We start from the raw sequence: 12,500 nt of genomic DNA, 5'->3' as shown, positions 1-12,500 counted from the left end.
ATATAATGAACCAAATTTAAAAATTTTCTGCTAAAATATTTAGATTAGAAAGCAATTATGTGTCTACAATGCTAAAAAAAACTAAAACCTTCTTTAATGAAAATGACATTAAAGTTTTAGAATGACCTTCACAAAGACCTGATTTGAATACAATAGAGCATTAATGGACTTTATAAGATAAAAAAAAATAGGAAAGAGAAGATTTACAAAAAATTCTTTTGAAGAAAGCTGTTGTTAAATCTTAGTTTAACATTAACATTAATCAAATCAAGCAGAATGCAAAAATACTTTTTAGTAACTCACCTTTTTGACTTCTTAACAGACAGAACCTTATTGGCATCCTTTTTTATGTACTTTTTTATAACTGCCTGCAGTTGTTCATTATGGTTACAATAGTGAACAATACTTTATATTAAATAAATCTTATTTGTAATTTTTTTTAATATTTCCTTCTAAATGAGCTCCCAAACATTTCTACAGAATTAAGGTCAGGAGATTTTCCAGGTCAATCCAGTAATGGCACATTCTGTTTTAGTAAATACTTTTTATATAAAGATTTCCCTTTACCTGAATCAAACCATTCTGCTAATTTTTACAATAATTTTTTTTCCCGGATTTTTTTATATTGCAACTGGTTCATTATTCCATCTTTTCTTCAATTTTCTATTTATATAATGAACCTTCATAGTTAGCATGTTTACTAAACCTTTAAAAGTAAAAAGTTAATGTTTTTTATTACACTAAAAGTTTGATTTAAACGTTCTGAGTTGAATTACAATATTTCTTAGCTTGAGCTTTTTTTTTGCATCATTTTTTGTGTCAGTTTGGACTTAACTGGGTGTCACGATTGTAACCATGATCATGCAGGCAAAACCAAACCATTCTCCTTGATAATTTTACATTAGATTGCTCCAATTTTTCAATTAGGGACCCTCTATAAAGTACATACGCTCATAAAGAGGAGAGGGAAGGGTTAATAAAAAAATGTTATTTGAATAAATAATTTTTTTTTTTAAATAAAACCATGTCTCATTGTTTTCCATAATTTGCCAGCTAACCAATAAAAAAAGTTAATTTTCTAACTAAAAATCCTAGTTTGCCAACATAAAAAGGTGGATACATAGGGAAGGGGGTGTACTGTCCCCTACTCAATTCATGTTTTAATATATACAAAGGTTTTTTGAAGAATAATCCACAATTAAATGAGCCCAAAAATCATTATTTTTCCTTGTGTTACATTCTAATACCATGGTGGGGCTTAGAAAAAGAAATAAGCTGGTTTCTTCTACTAAACACATCCATATAGAGTACAAGATAATAAGAAAACGTTGTAATAAGGTATAATAGTGCCAAATGAAATTACTTGTTTTCCAGGACTAGAAACCATGATTTCTCTTCTTGTACACATTTGTGTACATCTGCACACTTTTTTTGCTCTTGACACTCTAAAGCTTTTGACAAAGTTTGGCATGCTGGTCTTCTCCATAAGCTTGCTTCATATGGTGTATCTGGGAAAGTTTTTGAGATAATCAAATTGTTTCTTTCTAATTACTTTATTAAAGTCATCCTCAAAGGCCAACGCACTTCTTCATTTCCAGTAACTTCTGGGATACCTCAAGGTTCTATCCTTGGGCCTGTTTTGTTTCTTATCTACAATAATGATCTTCCTGACAACCTTACATCTAAAGTAGCTCTATTTGCTGATGACTCAACTTTAAACTTCTGCCTTGACAAAAAATCTTCTATTTTTGATCGCTTAGAACAGGCAGCCGATCTTGAATCTGATCTTACTTCTGTAACAGATTGGGGCTTGCAGTGGCTAGTAAATTTTGACTCCAACAAAACTCAGTTATTTACTGCAAACAACTATCGCAATACTGTTGATATTCCTGTATTAATGAATGGCGACCCTCTCACTGAGTCCTCTTCTTTATGTCTTCTTGGATTATCGTTTACGACTGACCTTTCATGGAAACCATATTTTTCATTTTCATTACGACTGACCTTTCATGGAAACCATACAATCAATTTCTAAACTAGCATCCATTAAGGTTGCTTCTCTTTATCGTGTTTGCCATTTGCTTACCCCTGATTCCATTCTCTACCTCTACAAATCTCTTATTCGCCCCAGTATGGAAAACTCATGTCATAATTGGGCTGGTTCTTCTGGTTCAAAGGTCCAAAAATGCATCATAAACATAGTTGGACCCGCTCTATCTGCTAAGCTTGAGCCTCTTTCCCAATGTCGTAAAGTTGCATCTCTTTCTCTTTTCTACAAATACTATCACGGACATTGCTCAAAGGAGCTATCATCTCTAGTTCCATCAACTAAAACTCATTCTCGTTTGACTCGTCATTCAGCCAAATTTCATTCATTTACTTACTGTATCTGTCCCTAAATGTTCTAAAAACTTTTATTCATCTAGTTTTTTCTACGCGCGTCAACTCTTTGGAACTCTCACCCATTTTCATCTTTACTTGATAGTAAACGAACGGGGCTGATATTTGACTTTGGCCAAGGCCGGTTCTACGGATGGTATTGCATAAACATTGGTGCATATTAACTTTTTTTTATATATCATATCAATATGCACCAATATTTATACAACCCCAGTCATAAACCCGGCTTTAGCCCAGGTCAAATATCAGTCCCGGTTGCTTACTATTTCCTGACTCATATAACCCTCAACTTTCCAAGTCTTCTGTCAACCATTTTTTTGCTCTATAACTCTATTCTTTTTTTCTAGTAACTCCCAACTTAATAGTGGTTGCTTACAGCCTTGTTGGGAGTTAATCATAATAAAAAATAAAAAAATGGCTTTTGCTGATTTGGAATCTGTTGTCTATGAGATTTTACTACTTAAAGAACAGAAAACCTAAAGGATTTTATAGGGCATACCAAAATTACCATATTCTATTATAGGAGGAAGATAGGACTTGCCATATACTCCAAAGCTGAGCCTAACTTTCTTTGTAACAGAAGTTTGTTCAAAGATAAGAATGGATTTTCTCATTTCGTCAATAGTTTCTTCTGCTATCATAGATGAGAATTGACTCCTTAGATAAGTACTAAGTATGCCAACTAAAAAGAATGCAAGCATTTTAACTAGAGTTGAACCATGATCAGCAAATTTTGCTGTGTTTTCCACTAAAATCAAGTTATTTACTGGTGTGTTAACTGGTACAGGACAAACAAGCCACCACTGAACATAAACTGTAACTGTGAACACAACAAATCATTTCTATTTTCTTATTTAATTGCTAGTAAAAACTTCAGCTTTTGGAAAATGTTCTTTGATCTGTCCAGAGTATAAAGCAATATACTCATCCACCTTGCTTTGTAAAGGACACCAGGATGGAGCATCTTAAAGTTCTTTGGTTCAGATACCTTTGTTATTATAAGCAGACAAAACTGAACCAGCTCTTTGTAGTCACCTTGTGTAAATGATTGTGTAAGAGACTGACAAAGAATTTAGTAACCTTTTGCTGCCATTCTTCTTCTATAGGCATCATACGAGGATAATAAAACTGCTTAGTCATCTGATGACAGTTGAGGGAAATGTTTCTTGAAACTGTTGAAAAGTGAAAAAGGTATAGTAAATAAATGTTAATTGTTGTAAGTTAAAACCATAAGTATTAAGTTTACTACATCCCAATTGTAAAAAGTAGCTCTTTACTATTTTTTTGTATAATATATTTATTGAAGGTAAAACAAAGGGTATAGTTTATTGAACTAACCTTTGAAAGATCAAAATATTTAGACTAGCTGATGTCTCCACTTTTAAACCTTCCCAGCAATGACTCAAAAGCAATTCACTGACATGCCTACATCAAACAAACCAGAAGTTCTCTTTCCTGAAAATATATGTCATTACAGTGTAGTTGTATGATCTTTATTCAGATGAAGATCATACAACTGCAAACACAGTTAATCAAACACAAATACAGTTAAGCTTGTATGATGATCATACAAGCTTAGCTGTATTTGATGTATCGAAAACCATGCCAATAACAATTTCTTTACACTTTACACATTCTCTAAAAAGTTTTTTAATTGCCTTTGCTATGATGTCTCTTAGAACTTTACTAATTTCTTTATTTGATTTTGGATGTGGGGAAACATCAAGAAGATTTGTCCCATCAGCTCCAGACACAAGAACTAGCAACCTTTAATTTGTTCCTTTGAAATCAAGAGTGTCCAGAAATTCTCTATCTCAATGCACCAGCATTTTTGGCAATGACATCAAATTTTCTTTAATCCTTAAACTTATTTTTGGTACAACTGCAGTTCAATACCAGAGGGCTATTCTTGCAATTAGACATAGCTTGTAAGGGTCACTCTCGCATGCTGCTACATAAGAGTAGACAATGGCACTAAGTTGGGTTGATGAGATATGTTGTTATAGATACTGCATGAAACAAGGTCAATTCTGATTTGATTTTAATTAATCTAGTTTCATCTTCTCGTCTTCTATAATTTTTCAATTTGATCAAAGTAATGAATTCCTTTTCATAGTAACCTTTGATTACTCTACCAATATTGTTCCCGCCTACTAGAGTTGGGATATTGGCTTTCTGATAGTGTAAAAGCACATTGTCTATAGCTTCAGATAAAGCTTGATCCTAGTGCAAATCTTTCAGGTTTGATAAAAGGCATAACAAGACCTGTGTTGGCAGTTTAAAACCCTTTATTTTCTTATCATTGTCTTCAGGAGTGGTGCCAAGTAACAATTTCATATATTTGTTGTGTACCTTTTTATCCATGATTAAACACTACAAAATACAATAACAATATTAATATATATAAATATATATATATAAATATATATATATATATATATATATATATATATATATATATATATATATATATATATATATATATATTGTTATATATATATATATATATATATATATATAACAAATTATATATATATATATATATATATATATATATATATATATATATATATATATATATATATATATATATATATATATTGTTATATATATATATATATATATATATATAACAAATTATATATATATATATATATATATATATATATATATATATATATATATATATATATATATATATATATATATATATATATATATATATATATATATATATATATATTTATATATATATTTCTTAAAAAATATCAATATATTTCTGAAAAATGTTGTTACAATTCAAGTTCATTTATAAATAGTATAATAAAACTAATCTGAAATAAACACCTAATGTTAATAACATTAATATATAATAATAAATAAAAATGATAACAATAATAACAATAATACTTATTATATTATAAATAATTAAAGACATTTTTTTTTCTTTCCTTAACTAAAGTATTTTTACAATAAAAATTTTTTTACTAAAAGTCGACATAATCCATACAATTTTATTATAGATTAACTTTATAAATAAAAATCCACATAACCCACATAACAGATAACACATAAACTAGTAAACTTTAAAGAAGTTCTGGTGCAACAAAGAAAAAAATTAAAAAAAAAAAAAAGAAGATTTATATTAACAATAAAATGGTTTGACCCACTATCCCAACATATTGGATAAAAATGATAAAAAAAATTAAAGCAAGATCTGAATTAACATAAAAATTGCATAATCATGATGCAATTTTACAGAGATGCTTTTTAGACCAATATGCAATACCAAAATTATGAAAAGCCTTCTATGATAATAATTTAATGTTTTGGGGGCAAATTTTGGGGGCACTCTATTACACATGCTCCAATTTAAGAAAAATTCTTAATTTACTTTTTAAATTCATAAAGTCAGCAGAAGAGGTACTTCAAAACATCTTTTTTAAATAGTTCACTTGTCAACAGGAAGTAGGGGAAGAGGAGATCAAATTTTTAAATTTTTGACATAAGTACTTTAGTACCTTGGTCACATATTATTGATTTGATTAGTATTCTGTCACCATAAGGTATTAAGTTTCTCTTCTTCCACATTTACCACACTTTAAGGTTGTCCATAAATTATGTCATGCTCTATGGGGTGAGGGGTTAGTGGTTTTGGGACAACTTGTACATGACTTGCTCCTAAGGGTTATATTGTTGTGACAAGGAGGAGGGGGGAGGGGGAAGTGGTAAAAAAAACTATGCAACGTAATTTATTGTTAACCCCTATGGTATAAAATTTTTTATAGTTATTATTTTCAATTAGTCATTATTTTCAGAACATTTTGTACAGAAACCTGCAAAATATCTTCTGGAAATTTTTCTTTGAGAAAAATTTGTATTAGTTAGAAGTAGGCTGATTTCATCAAACTTTTGTTGTGAAAAACATTTTTTTTTTGACTGTGTTAATAAACTCAACACATGCACAGGAACAAGATTAGTAACAAGATGACATTCTAAAACCGGGAAATGATCTTTAAATATTAAAATAACAGGGCTTGAACTTTTTTACCTTTTTGAACTTTTCCACTTCCCTTACGCTTTCCACTATTAACTCTCTAAACATTAAAAAGAACATTAAGTAAACACTAGTCATCAAGTAAATATATCTTGTAAATATTATGCATTAAAGCAAGTTGTAAACATGCATTAAAAATTGAACACTTGCATTTAAATAAGAGGTAAATACCCTGCAATAAATTGATAAAAATGATAAATAAGAAGCAATAAAATTGTTAAGTAAAAAAGCAATACTATTAGTATAAACTGTTAAACTTTTACATGTTTGTAAGTATTTTAGACTTTAAAATGGTCACATTTGATTTTTACTAATAAAAACAGTGATATTATACTGATGCTAATGTTATATCATGTAAAATTGTTTATTAAAAACATTGTCAGTAATTTAACTTTTAAATTAGTAATTTAACTAATTAAAACTATTTAAAATAATATTAAAGTGATTATAAAAAAAGAATCCATTCTCATTTTAATCCCATTGTTTCACCCTTCTTATTTTTATCCTACATTTTTACTAATTTTTATATCAAATAAATTTAAAAAATTAATTTAATATTTACAAAATAAACTAATTTAAATTATGTAATACTTTGTTAAACTATGAAATAACTTTTTATCATAATTAACACACCTGCTCTTTTTGTTCCAACATCTTCTGAATTTTGATTAGCTTTTGAGAATATTCATTTTGCTCTTGGCTTAATCCCTGGTCTTGGCAAAGCTTTACTAGAAATCTGATACCTTTCAAATTTAAAATATTCATTTATAAAAATTTAAAATATCAAAAAAAAGTTAAGGGCAAAAACTAAATTTAAAAATTAAGAAACCATTTAAAAAAATAGTTTAAATAAAATTTCTTACAATCAAGATTTTCAGGAAACTTCTTATGGATTTCTTTGTATGTTTCCATAGCTTGAGCATAATTTCCTTAAAATTTTAAAAACGTTCATAAAATAAATAAAATATAAAATTAGAAAAAAAAATAAATATAAATAATTAAATATTTCAATAAGTGATTCAATAATCACATCACAAGTAAAAAAATTACAGAGTGAATTTAAATCATGCTGTCTCATAAAAATAAAAATCTTAAAACAAAAAAACAAAGAAAAAAAAAGAAAAAAAAACACTAACACTGCATTCGATAAATAATTAATCATTGTTTTGTTTAGGGATTCAACATTAATACAATTGGGTTCTCAAAAAAGTGCAAAATAAAGAATACAATATAAAAAAAGATAATATATACAGAAGATAATATATAAATTAACCTAATTAAATAAAGTATTTGCCATGGAAAATGATAAAAGAATGTACCACTCATAAACTGGGTCTAATTAACTTGTGCCAAAAAGAAAACAATCTTTTTTGAAAAAAATGATAAATAAAAACCAATTTTAAAAAAAAAAAAAAAATTAAGTAAGGATTGCAAAAAATGACTATGGATATTTAACTTTAAGTATGAGTGATACTAATATAGTGAATAAACATTTTATAACAAATGATTCTAAAGGGTGGCAGTCACCATGTCCAAAAACCAAATTAAATAACCAATTCGTAAAAGAGTCAAATGGTATGTAAAATTGAAAATAAAAATTAAAATAACTTTCAAAAGTCATATATATATAAATATATATATATATATATATATATATATATATATATATATATATATATATATATATATATATATATATATATATATGTATATATATATATATATATATATACATATATATATATATATATATATATATATATATATATATATATATGTATAAATATATATATATATATATATATATATATATATATATATATATATATATATATATATATATATATATATATATATATATATATATATATATAATTATATTATAACAGTTTTAAGAAAAGTATAAAATAATAATGTGAGTATGTATGTGAGTATGTATGTATGTATGTATGTATGTATGTATGTATGTATGTATGTATGTATGTATGTATGTATGTATGTATGTATGTATGTATGTATGTATGATTGTATGCATGTATGCATGTATAGTACAATACAAACAAAAATGTTGCTTATGACTAAATAAATAATTTAAAATATATTTACATTGTTTATAAAATACAGTAATAGCTGGTATTAATATTTATTACTATATTTTTGAAAATTAGCAAAGTTGAAAATTTAATAGTAACTATTAATGATATTGTGAGTTTTTATTATTAATGACAATGTGAATTTTTTATAAGGATAGGCATAATGAGGCATGCAATCAACTTTATTTGTTACATTTAGGTCATTACAGTTAGGTCCAAATTAACCTTTAATGATAAATTACAAATGATCATTATTTGTAAACATTTTGCTAAGCAATAAAACTATTTGGAAAATAATACTAATACAATAGTTTTTATAAATTCAACCCAAAATTATTTTTTTAAATTTTAATCAAGAATCTAAAAAAGATTGATAAAAATATTTCAACACATTTTTGATTTAATAAATTTCTTTATATTTACGATTTTTTTAATAATTTCATTTTTATGTTTGCAGCTTCAATTGATTTCTTGTTAAAAATGCATGTAACTTAAATATGTTACTTGAATTTTTATTGATCAATGTTAATTATTTTTACTCCATATTAACGCTTTAATATTAATAAGAAAAGTTCTTGGTTGAATTAAAAAAACTTATAAGTATTTTTAATTCAACCAAGAACTTTTCCTAAGTCAAAAATAACTCAATGTTTAGCTGAATTCATTCCAATACCAAATAACATTTTTTTCCTTCAATTTAACATGTCTAGTATGTCAAATTTTTATTATTTCACCTACATATGACTTTCATAATTTTTTTTTTTTTTTTTTGAGCAATTGGCTTTTAAGTTTTTGAATGTCTTTAAAATTTCCATTATTTATAGATGCTTTAGTTCAATTTTTATTGCACTATTATAACAGTGACAACAAGTGAAAAATATTAATGAAGTATACAAAATTATTTTTTCTAAAAGAAAGAATTCCCTTAGCTGAAATAAACTAGACATGTACACACGCACGTACGCACACACACACACACACACACACACACACACAACCACACACGCAAAAATAAATAAATATATCATCCAAACGCTGAGGTGCAATTATGGTTGATTAAACTCATTTTTTTAATCATTTATATTTATTTTTTAATTTTTTAATGTTTTACAACCTTCTCTTAACTCCTACTCTGAAACATGAACCTTGACAAACAAGGTTACCGACATGTTGACAAACAAGGTTACCGACATGTTGACAAACAAGGTTACTGACATGTTGACAAACAAGGTTACTGACATGTTGACAAACAAGGTCGCTGCACATTGAATGCTGTATTTTCTGTGATGTTACAGAGAATGGATTCGATAATTTATCATTTTAAACTTTTATAATGTACGAATCTTTACTGATGCTTGCCCTAACCAAAATCCTCAGTCTCAATCAGGTACATTTTATTGTGTCTATCCCTAACCAAAACCCTCAGTCTCAATCAGGTACATTTTATTGTGTCTATCCCTAACCAAAACCCTCAGTCTCAATCAGGTACATTTTATTGTGTCAATAAACTTTACTAGATTTCTTTACAATTTTTTTTTTAAACATTTTTTCATTAGTTTCTTTATAAATTGTTATTCATCACAAAATATTGTTATTAAAAGTTTTTTAATAACAATATTTTGTGATGAACATCTCCCAATCTTCAAGTGTTTTTAAAAAATAAATAAAATATAAGATAACAACCACAGTCTTTGGTAGATTTAATATATAATTAAATTCATTAAAAATTTCTTCAAAAACCAGATTATAAGTAAAACAATACAATATATAGTGAATTAGAAGTGCTATGCATTTTGTTGTCAGCTAATTACCATTGATTGGTTAATTACGGTGGCATTTAGTAAAACTGATTTAGAAGAGAAGCATTTGTTATACCAAAATTTTTAAAAGAAAATTTATTAAAAGCAATAACTAATTCAAGTAATATTTGGTTTGTTATAAATATAACACAAATAATTATACTGAATATGCATTTAAAGTCAATGTCATGAAAGATTTTTAGTATTATATTTACAACTTTGCAAAATGTATGCAAAGTATTTAATTAAATGCATGCATAATAAAAACTCTAAAAGTTTAATTTTTTTTAAATAAGTATTATTTTTTAACATCCTTATTTAATTAGACTTCTCTTGATACCCATGTTTACCTAATTAGAAAAAAGAAATTTTTGGTAATATTAGTGGGCAATTAACTTTACCAAGGCAAAATTACCAAGCCTAATTTTTTTTTTTCAAAATTATTATTTTTTCCAAGTTTTAAATACTGCTTCCCTTAATAAAAAAACTGCTCTATTTACAATTTCATAAAAAAAAAAAAAAAAATTAACACACCCACTGTCCAACTTTGTCCTTGGGTGAAATGACACTGATACAATTATACTATACTTTTGTATTATATATACTAACATAACTTTGTTTATTTTTTAGAATTTATTCATCGTAATGGAAAGCCATGTAATGAATCTTGTCTATTTTTACTTGTGCAACTTTGCATTTTATTTTATTTGTACTTTATAATTAAAACTTATTAAACAGTCATGAATTTTATAAAACCTACTCAGCAAAACGTGTTTAAAAGTAATATTCAAACTTGTACTTTTTTTATTTTTAGATTTTCCGGTTTTAAAATCTGAAAAAGAAGCTCGTAGAGAAAAATTAGATGAAACTATACAAAAATTTGTTGATGCGAGCACATGTCATGGATTTAAGCATTGCTTTAACTCAGGGAGCAAAGTAAGGCAGCTAATATGGATGATGATTTTAGCTGCTTCAGTGGCACTTCTTGTGCAAAAATTATACGAAAGTGGAGTTAAATTTTTAGAACGACCATTTTCAACAAAAACAACTTTGACATATGTAGATCAAATGGAATTTCCAGCAATATCAATATGCAATATGAATGATATGAGAAATTCAAAGGTAGTAAACACAACTTTAGGAAGAATTTTAGAAAAGATGAAAGTTGACAATAACAATCAACATTTAAAAGACATTTCTCCAGAAGAATACAGTAGTACTAGAGCATCAGCCAACCATGAAATCAAAGATATGCTATACACATGCATTTTTCAAGAAAAAATTGGATGTAATCATACATTTTTTACCGCATTTGCTGCTTCTCAAGGTGAAAGATGCTACAAACTCAACTCAAGTGATTTAAAAGTAACAGGGACGGGTAGAAAGCATAGTCTAATTATGGAGTTAAATATTGAACAGTATGATTACTTCGAAGACATTAAGGAGGCAGGAATAAAGCTGATAATTCATGACCAAAATGAAACTCCAGTACGGATGGCTGGAGTAAAACTTTCTCCAGGATTCTCAGCAACAGTACAAATAAAAAAAAAAAAGGTACCTATAGCAACCAAACAAATTATTTTTAGTTTAATGTTTTAAAAAATAAAATGATAAAAATAAGTTTTCTTAAGAACTTATTTTGAAGAAGTATTCAAAAACTATTGATTTGAAAAAAGTATTCTGATGTAAATTTTAAATAGAACACAAAGTTTTCCTGGAATTGACCTGAGGGAAAGAAAATTTGTCTACATATACTTTTAAATATTTAGGCTGTTGTTTTTTTAATTATTATTTTTTCACTATATCCACTAATTAAAATTAAAATTAATATTTTATACAAAACAATAATTTTAATCAAAAAATTATATTGTATCAAATTAAATGAAAAAAAATTTATTTTTATCCATTTAATTGTTATGAAAGTGCTTGATTTTTCAACCATCTGATATAATATTATCTGATATTAACATGAATCAGATATTAATACTTTATTAATGTATTATTAATGGTAATAACATTTAATGCAATTAATTAATTTTATTCAAAAATAATATTTATACTATAAATAATTTTAACACAACATAATATTATTCGACAACTGTATATTATATGTTTAAGTATATGTTATAATTATGTTTACTTATAACCTAT

The 12,500-nt window shown here is 26.4% G+C and overlaps 2 protein-coding genes across 2 annotated transcripts in view; one reads left to right on the top strand and one right to left on the bottom strand.

Annotated features, from left to right (window-relative positions):
• Nucleotides 1-12,500, bottom strand: part of LOC100199591 (intraflagellar transport protein 88 homolog) — a 43,588-nt gene that overhangs the window by 1,737 nt on the left and 29,351 nt on the right. The window contains exons 23-25 of the mRNA XM_065792543.1: nucleotides 7,321-7,386; nucleotides 7,091-7,200; nucleotides 6,452-6,497 (exon numbers count right to left, since the gene is read on the bottom strand). Coding sequence (XP_065648615.1) covers nucleotides 6,452-6,497; nucleotides 7,091-7,200; nucleotides 7,321-7,386 — 222 coding nt within the window. The remainder of the gene's footprint in view (nucleotides 1-6,451; nucleotides 6,498-7,090; nucleotides 7,201-7,320; nucleotides 7,387-12,500) is intronic.
• Nucleotides 7,816-12,500, top strand: part of LOC124809016 (acid-sensing ion channel 1C) — a 15,053-nt gene continuing 10,368 nt past the window's right edge. Inside the window, exons 1-3 of the mRNA XM_065792544.1 lie at nucleotides 7,816-8,032; nucleotides 10,980-11,006; nucleotides 11,164-11,903. Of these exons, the coding sequence (XP_065648616.1) occupies nucleotides 7,921-8,032; nucleotides 10,980-11,006; nucleotides 11,164-11,903 (879 nt within the window). The 5' untranslated portion in view covers nucleotides 7,816-7,920. The remainder of the gene's footprint in view (nucleotides 8,033-10,979; nucleotides 11,007-11,163; nucleotides 11,904-12,500) is intronic.

The sequence above is a fragment of the Hydra vulgaris genome, chromosome 03, assembly GCF_038396675.1.
Source record: "Hydra vulgaris chromosome 03, alternate assembly HydraT2T_AEP".
NCBI lineage: Eukaryota > Metazoa > Cnidaria > Hydrozoa > Anthoathecata > Hydridae > Hydra > Hydra vulgaris.
The sequence above is the reverse complement of the archived record's forward strand: the minus strand, read 5'-3'. Positions and strand labels throughout refer to the sequence as shown.